The sequence below is a fragment of the Hyperolius riggenbachi genome, chromosome 9 (assembly GCF_040937935.1).
Source record: "Hyperolius riggenbachi isolate aHypRig1 chromosome 9, aHypRig1.pri, whole genome shotgun sequence".
Classification (NCBI taxonomy): domain Eukaryota; kingdom Metazoa; phylum Chordata; class Amphibia; order Anura; family Hyperoliidae; genus Hyperolius; species Hyperolius riggenbachi.
In genome coordinates, this window is record NC_090654.1 from 26,872,254 (window position 1) to 26,891,732 (window position 19,479).

Consider the following 19,479-nt stretch of genomic DNA (forward strand, 5'->3'; position numbering starts at 1 on the left):
GCTCTACAGCTACTGGGACAACTGGAAAACACCGGCCCCCCTCCGGCCGACAAAGAGAAGATCTCCTCCCTTCCCACCGTCACCGTCACACAGGAGCAAGTGGGTGAGTGTGAAGCACAATTATTTTGCATCTCATACAGTGGTTAGATTCCCGTGCAGTAGTTTGTGTCTCCTCCCCTCCCATAATGGTGAGATTTCCCTGCAGTAGTTTGTGTCTCCTCCCCTCCCACAATGGTGAGATTTCCGTGCAGTAGTTTGTCTCCTCCCCTCCCACAATGGTGAGATTTCCTTGCAGTAGTTTGTCTCCTCCCCTACCACAATGGTGAGATATCCCTGCAGTAGTTTGTGTCTCCTCCCCTCTCACAATGGTGAGATTTCCCTGCAGTAATTTGTGTCTCCTCCCCTCCCACAATGGTGAGATTGCCCTACAGTAGCTTGTGCCCCCCCCCCTTCCTTGTGAAAATGTAAAGGCCTTACATTCGTTTCAGATACCCTTTAAGTAATACCTTTAATGACTTTACGAGATTTCTTTGCAAAGTTTCGAAACTTAGTTTCTTCTTCAGGCATGATAAAGAACTGGGCCAGAACTGACATTTGTATCATGCTTCTAAAGCTTGCAAAGAAATCTTGTACAGTTAGTCATTGAAAGTATTAACTAACTGCTGTTGTGTCTTCTGATTCTGTGGTAGTTTGTGTCTCCTCCCTTCCCATAGTGAACTTGAGCTGCGGTTTTGATTGATATTCCATTTGATTGGTCGATTATAACCCACCCCCCTTTATTCAAAATGTCTGGTGTCTCTCCCTGCAGACATGGGTCTAGAGTGTCCGGTATGTAAAGACGACTACACGGTGTCAGAGGAGGTACGACAGCTGCCCTGCAATCACTTCTTCCACGGAGACTGCATTGTGCCTTGGCTGGAAATGGTAAGAACACCCGCTTACTAATGCTATGTCCCATTGAGCACTTCCAGAGGTTGAGTTTAAAGTGAACCAGAGAGGAAGCACCCTCATTTATTTGACCATATATATCAGTGGGAACATTAGAGAAAACACCTACCCTGCTCTTTTTCATCCTTTACTGCTCAGCCTGCTTCTAATCAGCCCTGATAAAATCCCCGACTGAGCATTCAGTCTATTTTTGCTCAGGAATCATAGCGGAGTCGTCATGGTAGAGCCAGAAGGAGGCAGGCTTGGGCTTGAAAAGACATCAGAGAAGACAGACTCGGCTATAATGATTCCTGAGTAAAGCCAGACTGAATGCTCAGTCAGGGATTTTATCAGGGCTGATAACAAGCAGGATGAGCAGTGAAAAATGAAACAGAGCAAGGTAGGTGTTTTCTCTAATGTTCCCACTGATATGTATGGTAAATACATGAGGGGACTTTGTCCCTGGTTCACTTTAATTACCTATAAGGGGCTGCTCCTGCAGCAGCGTCCCCCATCCGTCCAGGTTTCGCCACTTTTTTCCAGGAAGTGTCCATCGGTGGATTACATCTCCCGGCAGGCATTACGGCGGTCAGAGGTGCGTGTAACCAACCCCATACGGATGGGAGGAGCAGCCCCCTCGTAGGTTACATCTATTACCCCACCCACCCAACAGGATTGTAGTTTCAACTAGGGATGATCAGAGATGCAAATACTTCTGAGTTAATGTTTAAAGAGACACTGAAGCAAAAAAAAAAAAATATGATATAGTGAATTGGTTGTGTACTATGAATAATTACTAGAAGATTAGCAGCAAAGAAAATATTCTTATACTTTTATTTTCAGGTATATAGTGTTTTTTCTAACATTGCATCATTCTATAATATGTGCAGATTACACAACACTCAGCATTCAAAATGATTCTTTCAGAGCAGTCTGTGAAGTAATGACCTCTCCTCTAGCAGAGGAAAAGTAAATAGTCCAGGAACAGTTGAGATAATAAAAGTCAGATAACAGCCCTCTCCACGACTAAAGGTGGCTGGCACCCGCCGATCCGATTTCCTCCCTAAATCAGATCGGTCCGTCGATCGCGCTGTGCGGGAAATTACCCTCGATCGCCCGCGGGTAGGGAGCGCGTCGCTAGCGGCGGCCGATCCGATCAGGTATACATTACCTGACGCTGGCTCCCGGGCGTCTTCTCCGCATCTTCTCCGCGCTGCACCCGCTCCATCCCGGCACTTCCTGTCACTGCAGTGACCAGGAAGTTCAAATAGAGGGCTCTCTATTTGAACTTCCTGGTCACGGAGTGACACAGGAAGCGCCGGAATGGAGCGGGTGCAGCGTGGAGAAGATGCGGAGAAGATGCCCGGGAGCCAGCGTCAGGTAATGTATGCGCGGGGGGGGGGACAGGCGGCAGCGGCGGCTCCACAGATTGTGATGGGTTTCAGGCTGAAATCGATTCGCAATCTGTTTGCAGTAAAGGCAGCCATACGATCCCTCTCTGATCAGATTCAATCACATAGGGATCTGTCAGCTTGTTCGATCTAATGGCAAATCGACCAGTGTATGGCTACCTTAACTTAGTCTGAGAGCTTAATGCCTTGTTTGCATAGAGATAACAACTGGAGTTTCTCAACTCTTCCTGTACTGGAAACAATTACACTGATGTATATGATCTTAATGTTTTATTTATTAGCTGTGCTACACATACAAATCATAATATCATCATTTTTTTCGTTTCAGTGTCTCTTTAAGCAAATACATGCAGTTTGAAAATGGACCGATCAATTTAAACTCTGGTTTAAATGAATTGGTCCATTCTCAAGCTGCAAATATTTGCATACAATTGCATCAACTAGGAAGCATTTGCATATCATTGATCATCCCTAGTTTTAAAGCGGTGTGACACCCAGCATTTCAACTTTGCTTTAAAAGATTGCTTACAGCTTAGAAACTATTATGCCAAATTTTCTTTTAAGCAGAAATTCACTGAATGGGTTAAACATGACATTTTAGTGTTGCATTTAGCTAGAAATCTGTGTCTGTGCTGAGGTTTAGATATAAATGTATCTATTTACAATGTAAATAAACAAACACCTCTCTGAGAGAGCACAGAGGGCTTCCCAGACAGGCTTTTCAGAGGTCTATTTGCATTCCAAACAAAGATACATTTGTAACTAAACCTCAGCACGGATTTCTAGCTAAATGCAAAACTAAAATGTCATGTTTAACCCATTCAGTGAATTTCTGCTTAAAAAAAATCTGGCATAATATTTGCTAAGCTGTAAGCAATCTTTTAAAGCAAAGTTGAAATGCTGGGTGTTAGACCGCTTTAACTATTTCTCCATTTTACCCACTTCCTCTACCAAGGGTCTACATTGTTGAATAAATTTGGATTCTGTTTCATGCAGCTTTTATTGGTTGTTGGGTGTAGGAATCATTATTTAATTCTGATATCGCCTTTAGTAAAGGTGGCCATACACAATATAACCACATCATTTCGTTAGTCAAATGATTGATTGTAATGAAAGAGCAAGCTTGTAAAACAAAAAAAGATAATCTCTAAAATGCAAAGAAAAAACTTTGTTTGGTTGATTTACGGGCAGCACGGTGAAGTAGTGGTTAGCGCTCTCGCCTTGCAGCGCTGGGTCCCCGGTTCCAATCCCAGCCATGGCAACATCTGCAAGGATTTTATATGTTCTCCCCGTGTCTGTGTGGGTTTTCTCCGGGCACTCTGGTTTCCTCCCACACCCCAAAAACATACAGATAAGTTAACCTCCTTGCCGGTTTTCCCGACCTGAGCTCGGGGTAGAAAAAAGAAGCTATTAGCGGTGATCCCGAGCTCAGGTCGGGGTAGGCATTGCAGAGCTTTACCTTTAGTTGTGGAGTCCCGCACGTGATCTCGCTGCGCAGCGGGACTCCAGCCTCTCTCCCCGGCAGTGTGGGGTCTTTCCCTGGCCGCCAGGATCCCCTATGTCCCCGCTATTCTTCCGGGGACCCGGCAGCCAGTTGGAGCAGCGCAGCCGTGGTGGCAACAGCAGAGCGGTGGTGGCAGCGTGACGTCATCGGGGGCAGGCCTAATATTGAAAACGAACTTCTCTATATTAGAGAAATATAGAGAAGTTCGTTTATATGTATATTAGCGCCATCTTGTGGGCAAAGAGAAAACTGCAGCACAGGAGCCCAGAATGGTAAATTTTTTTTATTTTGCTGCAGATCTCCCTGCCAGAATGATTTTTTTCAGGTTTTAGGGTCTGAAAGAGTGGAAAAAAATTGCACCGCTTTTAGACCCTAAAATCTGGAAAGAATCAGAACGGCAAGGAGGTTAATTGGCTTCCCCTATAATTGACCCTAGACTACGATACATGCACTACACGATACACACATAGACATACGAGTCTGGTAGGGATTAGATTGTGAGCTCCTCTGAGGGACAGTTAGTGACAAGATAATATACACTCTGTGCAGCGCTGCGGAAGATATCAGCACTATAGAAATAATAATAATCTATAAATTGTTTGTTTTGTTTTTAAATGCAATGCAAAATGAAACCGTGTGGGGCCACCTTTGTATGTGTCATTTTTTGTTTTGTTTGGCTGCTGGGTTGTGTGACCATTTTATTTCCTCTGCTTGTAGCACGACACATGCCCCGTCTGCCGAAAGAGTTTAAACGGCGAGGACTCGACACGGCCAGCGGCCAGCTCCGAGGCCTCCTCCAGCAACAGCTACAGCAGCGACAGCCAGGCGCACGACCGATGGACCTTCTGAGCGCCCGCCTCCTCAGGACCCGCGTGTACAGTAATATAAGGACAGTCCAAACAGTTTGGGGGTCCGCGGAAGCCCCCTAAAGTTCACCACAAACCATCTCTCGCCAACGTCTGCAGATTCCACGATCCGCCGAATGAAGGGACCTGACAAGTGACTGTCGCTTGTCTCTGAAAACATTCAAAAAGAAAAACTGAACTTGTCCTTTTTAAGTTTTACCTGCGAGCAATGACAAGTCTCTCTTTAGCATTCAGCCCCTGAGGAGTGGCGGTTAGAGTCCGACTTCCTGCAATTCCCCCGTCAGCTGGTCCACAGAATCACGTGTCCGATCGGGCCCATCTCTGCCGCAGGGGGTCCTCCAGAGACCAAACAGAGCCGATCCGGTCGCAAGACTTTCATTATCTTATCATAATCAAAGATGGGGAGGGGAGATGCTCTGGCCAATAAGAACTTCATATACTGAGCCTTGTAGCCAGTGACTGGATATTTCACCCCTTCCCCTCCCTCGAGACATTTCACCGTTCCCCCTACAAGGACATGGATACCAGGGCTCCCAATTCCATCTTTTGTTTTTCTTTCGGCACTTAATTTTACCCTCTTGTACCCCTTCCCCGTTTTGCTCCCCGTCAGTTCGACCCCTGGGCTGGGAGTGTGGGGCGCAGTGAAATGGCCGTAACCATGCGGCAGGGCAGATAATATACTATTAAATATTTGTAAAGTTAAGATAAATTTTGATCATTTACCCAGAGGTGCTGAGTCTGTACGTTACTTGCTCTGTTGATCCTGATGGTACAAGAAGCTGAAAGCTCTTACAGTGTTGTGCGGCTGCCGCAAAGCATGCCGGGAAAAATGTACTTGTTTTGAAGATCTACAACTCCCAGCATGCATTGTGGCAGTTGGAAACTCACCGAAGGAGGTGGCGAAAGTGGGTACAGACCCCTGTCTGTACCCACTTTGCCACCTTCTTCAGTGAGACCCTCAGCTGCAGCGTTCCTAACTGCCACAATGCATGCTGGGGAGTTGTAGTTCTTCAAAACTGGTCTTGTCACCCCCCAAATGACCCACGCCATTTATGTTAGGTATTATATATTTTAGTAATTTAGTGCTCAGATCCTCCCACATTTTGTACATAGGCATACATACAAATTTAAAATGTAAAACATTTTCGAGATGGTGGTCCTTTAGGGGCCCATTCACACTATAAATCGCAAAATGGTAGTGCGGGTGACTTCACTGCTATTAGCGCGGTAAAATCACTGCTCACACTTCCGCGATGTAGCACAATTGCAATCAGCGTTTTATTAAGCACTGTACCGCTGCAAAATGCAGCGTGTAACGCGATTGGTGCTAATTGCAAATCGTCTGCGATCAGCGCCAATTGCGGCAGTGAGATCACTGCCATATACTTTTTATTGCGTTAACGCTTTAAAAAAAGTTAGCGCTTCAGAGGCTAATGGGAATTCCCCGCTAATCGCTGAAGTGTGAAGGGGCCCTTAAATTCCATTTTTCAGTCTGTATTTTTTTTAGGAACTTCTTGATGCTTCTACTTGGGTCATTTTTAAATGGGTAAAGCTGGCCATACACTAAGCCGATTCTCCGCCGATCGACAGCAGATTCGATCACTGGGATATAATCTGCTGTCACATCGTTCACGCTACACGCTAAATTTCGATTTATTTAGTCCTGAAATAGATCGATCCCGTCGATCGCTCCGTGCTGAAAATTATCGTTGATCGCCCGCGGGTAGGGAGCGCATCGCTAGCGGCGTTCGAGTGCCCGGCGACCGACGCAATAGAGTGGCAATACATTACCTGCTCCGCCGGCGCGACTCACCCCGGTCACCGCTGCTCCGTCTTTGCTCTGGTCTGATCTCTGGCATGCTTCACTTCTTCTAGCCCGGCAGGAAGTTTAAACAGTAGAGGGCGCTCTACTGTTTAACTTCCTGCCGGGTAGGAAGAAGTGAAGCATGCCGGACCTGGAGACCAGAGCGGAGAAGACAGCGGAGACCTGGGGACTGGAGTGGCGCTGAAGGAGCAGGTAATGTATGCGGGCGGAGCGGTGGCAGCACAATCACCACCACCACAGATTGTGAACGGTTTCAGGCTGAACTCGATTCACAATCTGTTTGCAGTAAAGGCAGCCATACGATCCCTTTCTGTTCAGATTCGATCAGAGAGGGATCTATCTGTTGGTCGAATCTGATGGCAAATCGACCAGTGTATGGCAACCTTAAAGAGAATCTGTATTGTTAAAATCGCACAAAAGTAAACATACCAGTGCGTTAGGGGACATCTCCTATTCCCCTCTGTCACAATTTCGCCGCTCCCCGCCGCATTAAAAGTGGTTAAAAACAGTTTTAAAAAGTTTGTTTATAAACAAACAAAATGGCCACCAAAACAGGAAGTAGGTTGATGTACAGTATGTCCACACATAGAAAATACATCCATACACAAGCAGGCTGTATACAGCATTCCTTTTGAATCTCAAGAGATCATTTGTGTGTTTCTTTCCCCCCTGAGGGGGGAGTGCATAGCAGAACCACAACACTGAAGAACTTGGCAGCCTTCCAGACACAGGCTGACAAGTCTGACAAGGGAAAGATACATTGATTTATTACAGAGACTGTGATAGTACAAAGTGCTGCAGTAAGCCAGAACACATTAGAATAGCTTTTGGAACTTGTAGGATGATAAAAAACAGGATGCAATTTTTGTTACGGAGTCTCTTTAAGTTTGAATCTGGTTAGTGATGGGCTGCCACCTGGTGGTAGGTGGATAATTTGCACTCCTTTATCCCTGGGTCTAATTTTGCACACATGGAAGTGATTACACAGCATTATATATACAGCAGAGACGCCGTTATCCTGAATTCAGGCAGCCGGAGGTCTCAACTAACTGCCATGCCTAAGGGATAACGGGGACCTCTGTTTTGGGGTGTTCTGGGGGGTTTATGCTGCCTTAAAATACTCACCAAGCCCCCACCGATCCTATGGCGATATCCTGCATCACCTCGCAGGCTCCTATTGGCTTCCGGCGTTTGTGCACGCAGGTTGGATTGTCACATGACCTGATGCAGATCAGCTGACACTCTGGCTTCCGTGCACGGAAAGCCGCTAGGAGCCTGCAAGGTGATGTAGAAAGTCGGTGGAGGATCGGTGAAATTGGGCCAGTCACAGGCTCTGTGAAGCTGCTGGCCCCACTACAATCAGCACAAATAAAAATGCCATCATGTTTGGTTAGTGCTACATTTGTGCTGCAAAAATGAAGATTTGTGCTGCTTTCGATTTGAAGATAGTGGCACGTATTTTCTCCAAAGCAATATGATCACCCAGCCCCATACAACAAGCTACATACATGAAACTGGTATGGGTGGGTGGTGCTGTGCATGTGCTCATTTATGCTGCAAAAATCATTTTTCTATCTTTTATAGTTTTTGAGATATCCACTTTTTCATAAAGGTCAAAAGTTCACTCAGCCCCCCTACAACAGCGCAAAGGCTGAGTGAACTTTTGACCTTTATGAAAAAGTGAATATCTCAAAAACTATAAAAGATAGAAAGAGGATTGTTGCAGGACAATCGAGCACATGCACAGCACTACCCACCTGTACCAGTTTCATGTCTGTAGGTTGTTGTACGGGGGCTGGGTGATGGGATTGTTTTGGAAATAAGTGCTACTATCTTCAAAAGGAAAGCAGCACAAATGTAGCACTAAACAGAGCATGATGGAATGTTTATTTGTGCTGATTGGAGGGGGGGGCCAGCTTCACAGAACTCCAGTCGCATGCTTCCATTGCAAGATTCGATTAGTCCATGTTACAGTAGACATTTATAATTGGCATAATTCTCAGTCATCACGTTTATTTACACCTCGGGGCAGGTTCACACTCGACACTTTGCCTGCGATCACGTTTGGCTCCACAATCAAGATTTGCAGGCAAAAGTATTGCCCCAATGGTATCCAGCCCGCAGTGACTCGTGTGGTCTTGTAGATTTGGGCAAGACATTTAAATCGGAACTGTAAATTCGTTTAAACCAAACAGTTTCACTTACCTGGGGCTTCCCGAAGCCCCCAGCAGCCGTCCTGTCCCGCGCCGGTCCTGCTCGAGCTTCCGTTCTCCCGCGGGAGCTACTTTCATTACCGACGACTTACAAGTCGACGTCAACTGCACCTGCGTACCCCGGGCAATGCAACGCTTTCTTCACGTTCCCACTAGCTAGAGCAGCTATAGCGGGCGGGAACGCGAACAAAGCGTCGCATTGCCCGGGGCACACAGGCGCAGTTGCAAGTCGGCGGTAATGAAAGTAACTCCCGCGGGAGAATGGAGGCTCGGGCAGGACCGGCGAGGGACAGGACGGCTGCTGGGGGCTTGGGGAAGCCCCATGTAAGTGAAACTGTTTGGTTCAAACGAATTTACAGTTCCTCTTTAATAAACACAATGCAAACCTAGCTGGCACTGGCTGGTAGAGCAGTCTAAGGCCTCTTCCACAAGCAGCTGAAGGTTGTGAATTCACCTCCACCAGCCAGGCACTGGCGTTACATCAAACGAGACAGGAGATGGTTTTGACACACAGCATTACCTGGTAGTGAAAGTTTGACATGCGCAAGGTTACCAAACACTGCCATACGGTTGAATGTACCATGCAGTGGAGTGATGCTTGTGGCCGGGAGCCTGAGCTGCTGACAAGCAGTTCAGCTGCTTGTGGAAAAGAGACCTAATGGTTAAAGTGGACCTGAACTCTTGCACAGGACACATGGAAAACCGAGAAATGCACCCTGTATGTATTTAGAGAGTTTAGCCTGTCTAATTTCCCCTCATCTGTGACTAGTCACAAGTGTAATTGGATCAGTCAGCTGGCTGCCTAGACTGAGCAGCTAATATGTAAACACAGGATGTTACCCCTATGTCTGCTTCCATGAGGGCAGGAAGTAGACACACAGCAGATTTATTGCAGGATTTCTATCAGCTGTAACAAAGAAATATTTTTCTCTTTAAAGTTTATTATGCTGTTTATCTTTTAGAGCAGAAAGGACGTTCTTAGTACAGGTCTGCTTTAAAGTTCTCCTGGACCTCATCGCTGTCTTTCCAGCTCTCCCATTCTGCCGCGGTGTCCCCCGTATCTGCCGGAATCTTCACCGTGCTGACCTGGAAGTAACCTGAAAGTACTTCCGGGTCAGCGGCATTACAGTGAGGATGCCGGTAGATACGGGGGACATGGTAGCAGAACTGGAGAGCTGACAAGGCGCAAAAGGCAGCGATGAGATCCAGGAGTAGGAGTTGTGCAGCGTTGTTTTTCTTTTCTTTTACAGGCGGCTGCTGGAGAGATAAGTAGAGAGCGCACTTCTCTTGCGACTGGCCTAAGTTATGGGACTCGGTACTGACGATAGAGAAGGCTGAGGACGGCGGCGTGGGAGCGATCCGTGCGCATGGGGCTGGAGGAAGCCCCAGGTATGTATAAAACTTTTATTTTGTATGGTCTCTGGCAGGACGGCACAAAGGGGCGTCGTCAGGAAGGATAACTGCCATATCCTCCCCGTCCATATTCAACAGTCTGACGGGGGCGGTCTTATGACTGGCTTCCGGGTGGATGCAGCGTAACTAGGAAACTAGTAGGTTGCCATGACTGTGACGCTTGAATAGCGCCGTGGAGCGTGGTGACGTGACCAAGATTGCCGCCAGCGTAAGGCTGCGCTCAGTGATGACGTGCGCTTACGCTGGAGGACATGGGTTCACCATTGGCTCGGGAGGACGTAGTGGGCGTGCGCAACATGGCGTATTTTAGGCGCTCACTTGGTCTGCGGCGTTTGAGCCTTATCCCCGCCGCGGAGAGCAGCGGTCCACGAGGAAGCTACTTTAGCGAAACAATTGTCGACCGGACGGGTCTCTCTGGGTGGTAGTATCCGATGGAATGGTGATGTATTGCGATTGGATACATTCTATTGTACAGCATTGTCCTTCATATTGCAAACCTTGCCAATAAACGTGGCAGTTTAATATCAGCTGGTGCCCATGTGAGGACATTGTTTTTTTGTTGACATATTCAACAGTCTAGTAGAAGATTTTGTCTAACGAGAACAGAGACCCCTGGGGGGCACTGAAGTAAGAGACAGGTGCTGGACATCCCGTATGTCGCAGCACCACTTACACAGCAGACACTTTATTAATCAAATCAGTGCAGGGGTACTTTTAACGTACACCTGAAGTGAGAGAGCTATGGAGGCTGCCATATTTATTTCCTTCTAAACAATACCAGTTACCTGGCAGTTTTGCTGATCTCTCTGGCATCTGCAGTATCTGAAGTCTTGACTGGATAAGCTACATGTCGGTCGTTTGGACATTTGAATGTCCTGTCGTTTGGACGTCATCGGGCGTGTCTACTATTGGTCGTTTAACTGATAAGACTGGTTTTGACAGATCCACTTGGCGGATTGTTCAAATCCAGTCTTATCAGCTGAACGACCAATCTGGTACACGCGCCCAATTTGATGTCCAAACGACCGGTCGTTTGGAAAAATCCGACGTGTGTACGAGCCTTAAGGTGTGTGATTAAGTCGGAGCACCTGATCTACAAGCTTCTTCAGGGTCTATGGCGAAACGTATTTTAGAGGCAGAGGATGAGCAAGAGTGCCAGGCACTCTGCATTGTTTAAAAGGAAATAAATGCCGGTCTCCATATCCCTCTCAATTCAGGTGTGTTTTAAATAGAATCTGTAACAAAAAAAAGTGTTCCCCTGTGGGGTACTCACCCTCGGGAGGGGGAAGCCTCAGGCTCCCAATGAGGCTTCCCCCTCCCCTGTAGCTGCAGGCAGTCCAGCGCTGGCTCCCCCGAAGTGTCTGGCAATTCAGGCTCGACAAGCTACATTTATTTACCTTCCCGGGCTCCAGCGGGGGCGCTGTTGCGGAGAGCCGATACTGCGCCTGCGCTGGAGCCCGGAAGGTAAATATTTACATCCCTGCTGTTCGGAGGGCCAGAGTGAGACTGCCGTGGGACACAGGACGACGGGGAAAGCCTCCATAGGATCCGGAGGCTTACCCCTCCCGAGGTGAGTACCCCTAGGGGAACTTTTTGTCATTACAGGTTTTCCTGTTCAATCCTTGTATAAAGATAGGAGGAGAGGCAAGGCTGACACTGCTATTCAGGGTTTTATTAGCACAACAATAAAATGTACACTTGCAGACAGTAGGTGCAGGCAGATGCTAAGTGGGCGCCAGGTATAAGTTCCCCCGCAGACCACCGTTTCGCGCCGCTGCAAAGGGAGGAAATTCCTGCCTGCATCTACTGGCTGTAAGTGTATATTTTATTGTGCTAATAAAACCCTGAATAGCAGTCCCAGCCTTTCTATTAACACTGTGCTACATGTTTTTGGCTTGAGCAAGCTACTTAAACTTACCCATAAATGAGAGCCGCACTGTCGACACGCAGCGTGCCAGCAGCGGCTAGGTTTACCTTCCTAACGTCAGTCTCGGCGCTCCCCCCGCCTCCTGCATCGCTCTGGTCCCGCCCGCGTCCCTTCCCTCCCCGCTGATTGGAGGGAAGGGACCCGGGCGGGGACGGAGCTCTACAGGAGGCGGGGGGAGCGCTGAGACTGACGTTAGGAAGGTAAACACAGCGGCATAGTGCGGCTATAATTTATGGGGTCTGGCAGAGCGCAGGGGGGATTTTGGGGGGATATGATTAGCAACAGAGGCTGGGCTCTATAGGCAGAGCCAGCCTCTGTATGAGGATTTCGTTGTTAGAACCCCGCCTCGGGTTCTCTTTAAAGAAATACCAAGCCTTTTCAGTGCTGCTGAGTAGAGATGTAGCGAACGGTTCCAGGCGAACTTTGGTGGTTTGTGTTCGCCTGCAGCAGGTGAATTTTCTGAAGTTCGATTCTCCCCATAATGCACTATGAGGGTCAACTTTGACCCTCTGCATCACAGTCAGCAGGCACATTGTAGCCATTCAGGCTACACTAAGCCCTGGAGCCCCACCCCCCCCCTTATATAAGGCAGGCTCGCTGGCCATGACACTCACTCGTGTGCCTGCTGCAAATAGACAGACAAGGGAGAGCTGCTGCAGATTTTTTCTCCTAGGGAAAGATTAGTTAGGCTCTTGGCTTGCGTCTGGCTGATTGTTTTTGCTAAAATAGCACCCCTCAACAGCTCTTTTGAGAGCTAATGTTTTCCTGATGTGTTTTTTTTTTTGTGTTGCTCACTGACACTGACATTATACAGCCCTATCTGTTGCAGCTGGACCTTGGTAATTGTTATTACTGTGCCAGCTAGGCCCTGCCTAACTATCTATACTGGGACACCTACCTAACTATTGGGGCACCTACTTACCTATACGGGGACACCTACCTACCTACACTAGGGGACCTACCTACCTATACTGGGACTCCTACCTATGCCTAGCTAACTACTGGGACACCTACCTATGCCTGCCTACCTATACTGGGTCTCCTACCTATGCCTAGCTAACTACTGAGGCACCTACCTACCTACCTATACTGGGACTCCCACCTATGCCTACCTACCTATACTGGTACTCCTACTTATGCCTAGCTAACTACTGAGGCACCTACCTATGCCTACCTACCTATACTGGGACTCCTACCTATCTATACTGGGTCTCCTACCTATGCCTAGCTAACTACTGAGGCACCCACCTACCTATACTGGGACGCCTACCTACCTATACTGGGTCTTCTACCTATGCCTACCTAACTACTGGGGCACCTACTTACCTATACTAGGGGACCTACCTATGCCTACCTACCTATACTGGGACTCCTACCTACCTATACTGGGTCTCCTACCTATGCCTAGCTAACTACTGGGACACCTACCTACCTACCTATGCCTAGCTAACTACTGAGGCACCTAGCTATACTGGGACTCCTACCTATGCCTACCTACATAAAAGAAGATAAGGTCATTGCTTTATTGTGGACAGACCAAATTTGATCAGCTGGACAGTCACTGTTGTTCTATCATTGAGCTACCACAGCCCGGCGACCATATGGGCTGGAAGACTGCCACGGCCTGCACTCTTGCCATGTTGCGCATCAGTCCAGCACGGCCGTCACTACGCAAACAGCTGTTTGCGGTGTGTTACACAGTGAGTTTGGTGTGTGAGTGTGAAGCAGTACTCTAATTACACATGCAAGATGTTTGAAAGCACTTTAGGCCTGCAATTTAGCATTCAATGTGATTTCTGCCCTTAAAACGCTGCTTTGCGCCACATCCAGATTTATCCCCGGGACTTTGGGCATGTATCCCACTCCGCCATGCCCCCCTCCAGGTGTTAGACCCCTTGAAACATCTTTTACATCACTTTTGTGGCCAGCATAATTTTTTCTATTTTTCAAAGTTCGCATCCCCATTGAAGTCTATTGCGGTTTGCAAACTTTTCCGCGAACTGAACCTTCTATGAAGGTTTGCGAACCGAAAATCGGAGGTTCGCGACATCACTACTGCTGAGTAGATTTTTGGTCTAGATGTTCACTTTAAAGGGAAAGCACTCCTGCATTCATCACTTTTAACAGGATAGTCCAGTCCCCTGCCTTTTGAGTGCTGGCATTCTACACTTTGATGATGCAGTATAAGGGAGTACAATCGGGAGGATTTATTAAAGTCTAAAGGTAGGAATGATATATATCCGCTACCTAGTATTAAGATGCAATTCAACCAGCAATCCAATTATATAAAAAGGATAGTGGAAAGACACTGGGAAATTCTCCAGAAAGATAATACACTGAGTGGAATTCTAACAGAAAAACCAAAATACATTTTTAATAAGGCTAACAATATTGGGAATATAATTGCTCCTACCGTAAGTGAACCACAGATAAAGAGGAATGGAAAAAGGAATGGCTCCTTTAAAAGATGTGGATTCTGTGTTCCTTGTAAAAGTATGAAATATCATGCACCAATACAGGAGTTTGAGTCGCATGTGACACATGAACAATTTAATGTAAAGGGAGACCTGAACTGTAATAGCACCAGAGTGATATATATCATAGAATGTGGCTGCAAGAAGCAATACATTGGCAGAGGAAAGAGGAAACTTCTCTCTAGGATAGGAGAGCACATAAATAACATTAAAAGTGGGAATATAAAACAACTTCTTAGCAAACATTTTAACCTTCCTGGCGGTAACACTGATCGCCGCCGCCCCGCGCCCGATCGCCGCTATCCGTCGCGGCGCGCCCCCCCCTCCCAGACCCCGTGCGCTGCCTGGCCAATCAGTGCCAGACAGCGTCGAGGGGTGGATCGGGACTCCCAATGACGTCATCCCGCCGCCATGGCGACGGGGGAAGCCCTCCAGGAAATCCCGTTCTTTGAACGGGATTTCCTGATCTGAGATCGCCGAAGGCTATCGAAGCGGGCGGGGGGCCTGGGCTCGCTACATGATTTAAAAAAACAAAAAAAAACTGCTGCGCTGCCTCCTGGCGGAATTTTTCATACCGCCAGGAGGGTTAAAGAACAACATGGGAAAAGTCTTGAAACTCTTAGATTCTATGCTATACAGAAGGTGGAAAAAGATTGGAGGGGTGGCAACTATAATATTGACAAGATGTCACGGAAAGAAACTGAGTGGATTTACACTATGAATAGTGGAGTTCCACTGGGACTAAACTCAGACATTGAGATCTATGCATTTTAACTAATCTGCCAATAAGAGACACAATAGGAGTGCTACGGAGAGAGGTGAGATACATAGTATAAGAGGGTACACAGCCAATAGGAATACGCCCTGAAGAAGTTAGACGGATCCTACCGAAACGCGTTGGCTATTGGCTTATGAGTGTAGTGACGTCACCCCCGGACTCCGTGTGTTGTAAGACTCTTTGATCCGGAAGTCCGTGTGAAGCCTGTAACGAAGGGATCCAACAGCGAGTTGCCGGCCGGGACTCAAGTGGATCCGTTACCTAAAGAGACCTAAAGGATTGTGAATCCCCTCCTCTCTTTTGAAGAGACTGGTGAACATCAGCGCTGATCAGTGTAAAAACAGTGAGTCAGCTACTGTGGTAGCGGAGGATTAAACATTAAAAGTTGATTCCCATACATGGTGGACTATCAGTGTGGAAACACAGAGATATAAGTACAAACTTGAGAACTGTCCATTTTTCATGAAGTTTTGAATTGCGGTTTGGAGCAACCTTGTAGGTTTGATGTGCAAACGAAAAAGAAAATATTTTTTTACCAATTTTTAACTGATTTTTTAGGTATATGCATGCATATAGTATTAGCCAACAGAGTAGTCTAGGCAGCTGTTCCTGGGACCCTTTGTGTGTCTAGGTCTGGAGCTGGGAAACGAAGCTGGCATTACATATTATATGTGTTCATTAATGTGTAATAAATGGTGCATTGATTTTATATGCATAGGCGCATGAGTTTTATTGTATATGTTTTTTGGTATATAGTGACGGACTCTATATTAACTTAATGCTGCCAATTATATTAACTATAAGCGCTACAACCATTATATTAATTATTCTAGGTTACACCACTTGCACTCAAAACAGATGCATTCAAAACAGATAAAACAAACTCAATTTTGTTGCAAGTTGTGTAACCTGCCTACATTTGATGCTACGTACACACATGCGACAACGATCGTTCGTTGTCAACGACGAACTAACTTTTAATTGATGAAAGAACGACCTAAGTAAAGTTAGTTTTAAAATGTGTGTAACGATCTGATCGTTAGAACGAACGTTACATCACAGAAAGCAACTATTGCGCTTGCGCATAAAAATGAGAAGTTTCACAGAGAAATAGTGAAATGCGCATGTCAAGCCTAGTACGAACGACCGTTTCCAACGATGTACTACTTTTGCAAACGATCGTCGTTGGTAAAAATCCGCCAAGCTAGATCGTTAGTTTTTAACGATCTAGCTCGTCCGTCGTTAGACTTAATGATTGTTGGTTGCTTTTTTTTAAACGATCGTCGTTTGAAACGATCAGGGAACGATCGTTTCAAACGACTATAGTTGCATGTGTGTACGCACCTTGCGTACACACATGCGACTATAGTTGTTAGAACGAACGTTACATCACGTAGTCGTTTCAAACGATCAGATCGTTACACACATTTTAAAACTAACTTTACTCAGGTCGTTCTTTCATCAATTAAAAGTTTGTTCGTCGTTTACAACGAACGATCGTTGTCGCATGTGTGTACGTAGCATAAGGCTCTGTCCATCCATGCTGGTGGTCAATCAGATGCAGCCTGCCTTGGGAAGCGCTGCCACCTCTCCTGCTGTATAGAAATGTACGTTTGCATATGGCTAACTCAGTGATCTGAAAACTCGGCTCTCCAGTTGTTAAAGAACTACAAGTCCAACAATGCATTTGCCTTTATGAATAATGACTGTGGCTGTCAGACTCCTGCAATGCATTGTGGGACTTGTAGTTCCTTAACAGCTGGAAAGCCAAGTTTGCAGATCACTGGGCTAGCTGAATCCATGTGCCATTTCATTTTGCATCTGAGTTTAGGGCACGGTTTGCATCTGTTTTGAATACAAGGTGTGTATTTAGCCTCTAGGGGGCTCTGCACACCTCTGTTGGTAGTCATTTCAGGTGCAACCTGATCAGGAGTTCTACCAGTATCTCTCTTTATTTATTAGGTGTCAGTATGATGAACCAATCATCTAAACTATTGATATAAGAACATTTGCATGTCCTGTTCAGCGCAGACAGCTCTACAAGCGGATGCTTTGTGTGGTTCACCACCCCTAGATCTAACCCCTCAGATTACTCATGTGCAATTATTGAACAGCGCCATCTGTCTGTCTGGAGAGGATCATGGAGCAGAGGTTGGAGGTATATAAATATTCCTTTATTGGTGTGAAATGTTAAGCTTGTACCGGGTGTTGTGGAGTCCATGAATGACGCTCCCTCACCCCCCAGTCCAGTGTTCTTCTATAAATACCCCCAGATTACAAGGCTGGGTCTATCCTGTTCCCAGCAGGAGCTCATGGTTCCTGGCTGTAGGACTGATGGAGATCCTTGCCCTGGTTCCTTCTGCAGACAAGTCCCCTGGTCACATGAAAGCTGGAGGTCCTCTCGTGTCCAAATTGGTCCTTCTTACCACTCGTATAAATGTCCTGAGTATTCAAGTGTCTGTTCTGGTGAATTGTTGGAGGACATCAGTCCAGAACCAGCATTTCAAGAGGAAGTCCTTCCCATAGTTGGGAAAATAAAGTCCTGCAATCTTTAAAAAGACCAGGATGGAAGTTATGGAGCAGAATTGGGCTCATTTGTGGGTGATGGATGCTGACTCTCATCAGCTGCTGCTGCTTCCTCCTTCTCCTCAGCTTGTACCTTCCTGGTAAAGAATCCAAGCTGCGACGAAACAAGAGAAACAATACAATTAATGTGTGGACAGCTCCCCAGTATATCTACAGCTCCTGCCTGTCTACCTTGTATAGAAAGGGAGAGAATATTGGCAATGAATAACAAAATCTGCGGACAGTTTGACATTGCTTAAAGAAGAACTCCAGCGAAAATAGCGTAATAAACAAAAGTGCTTCATTTTTACAATAATTATGTATAAATGATTTAGTCAGTGTTTGCCCATTGTAAAAATCTTTCCTTTCCCTGATTTACATTCTGACATCACATGGTGACATTTTTACTGCTGGCAGGTGATGTCAGTGGAAGTAGCTGCTGCTTGCTTTTTTGGCAGTTGGAGTCAGCTGTTATTTCCCACAATGCAACAAGGCTCCCACCGTGTGATGTCAGCACCATGGTCCTTCATCACACTGTGGGAGGGGTTTCACCACAATATCAGCCATACAGCGTCCCCTGATGATCTGTTTGTGAAAAGGAATAGATTATTCATGGGAAAGAGGGTATCAGCTACTGATTGGGATGAAGCTCAATTCTTGGTCACGGTTTCTCTTTAAAGGGAAGGTTCAGGGAGGGTGGGGAAAAAATAAAAATCAATTTCCACTTACCTGGGGCTTCCTCCAGCCCGTGGCAGGCAGGAAGTGCCCTCGCCGCCGCTCCGCAGGCTCCCGGTGGTCTCCGGTGGCCGACCCGACCTGGCCAGGCCGGCTGCCAGGTCGGGCTCTTCTGCGCTCCAAGTCCTGATACTTCTGCGTCCCACGCCGGCGCTCTGACGTCATCGGACGTCCGCCGGGCTGTACTGCGCATGCGCAGTAGTTCTGCGCATGCGCAGTACAGCCCGGCGGACGTCCGATGACGTCAGAGCGAGGCGTGGGACGCAGAAGTATCAGGACTTGGAGCGCAGAAGAGCCCGACCTGGCAGCCGGCCTGGCCAGGTCGGGTCGGCCACCGGAGACCACCGGGAGCCTGCGGAGCGGCGGCGAGGGCACCTCCTGCCTGCCACGGGCTGGAGGAAGCCCCAGGTAAGTGGAAATTGATTTTTATTTTTTCCCCACCCTCCCTGAACTTTCCCTTTAAATGTTCTTACAAAACTTTGTAGGGGAGAGTCCAGAATGATCTCCTGTTTGCAACAATCCCTTCCTCCCCCCCCACCTGACAAGATGATTATACAAAAAATCTTGCATCAACCGCACATTACACATTTGTGCAAAAGAGTGCTTAAAGCAGGGGTCTCCAACTCGCGGCCCTCGATACAATATTTTGTGGCCCTCGCCGGCAAAAGCTTCCTTATAGTTCGTTTCAGTGCTCCCAAGTAATCTGCCGCATCCCCACCGCTAAACGAGGGCTGCAGAGCCCCCAAATCGCCCGGGCGGCAATCCGCCGGCATTTCCTGGAAGGGGCAGAGCTTTCCACTTCAGCTCTGCCCCTCCTGACGTCAATCGCCGCATGCATCG

General features: G+C 47.1%; 2 protein-coding genes across 5 annotated transcripts in view; one reads left to right on the plus strand and one right to left on the minus strand.

Annotated features, from left to right (window-relative positions):
- Window positions 1-5,437, plus strand: part of RNF115 (ring finger protein 115) — a 65,962-nt gene extending 60,525 nt beyond the window's left edge. Inside the window, exons 7-9 of the mRNA XM_068252231.1 lie at window positions 10-103; window positions 809-924; window positions 4,561-5,437. Of these exons, the coding sequence (XP_068108332.1) occupies window positions 10-103; window positions 809-924; window positions 4,561-4,692 (342 nt within the window). The 3' untranslated portion in view covers window positions 4,693-5,437. The remainder of the gene's footprint in view (window positions 1-9; window positions 104-808; window positions 925-4,560) is intronic.
- Window positions 5,438-17,491: 12,054 nt separating this feature from the next.
- The window catches only part of ITGA10 (integrin subunit alpha 10), a 174,722-nt gene continuing 172,734 nt past the window's right edge, over window positions 17,492-19,479 (minus strand). For all 4 annotated transcript variants that reach the window (XM_068252234.1, XM_068252233.1, XM_068252235.1 and 1 more), the window contains one exon: window positions 17,492-18,019. In XM_068252234.1, the coding sequence (XP_068108335.1) occupies window positions 17,912-18,019 (108 nt within the window). In that variant the 3' untranslated portion in view covers window positions 17,492-17,911. The remainder of the gene's footprint in view (window positions 18,020-19,479) is intronic.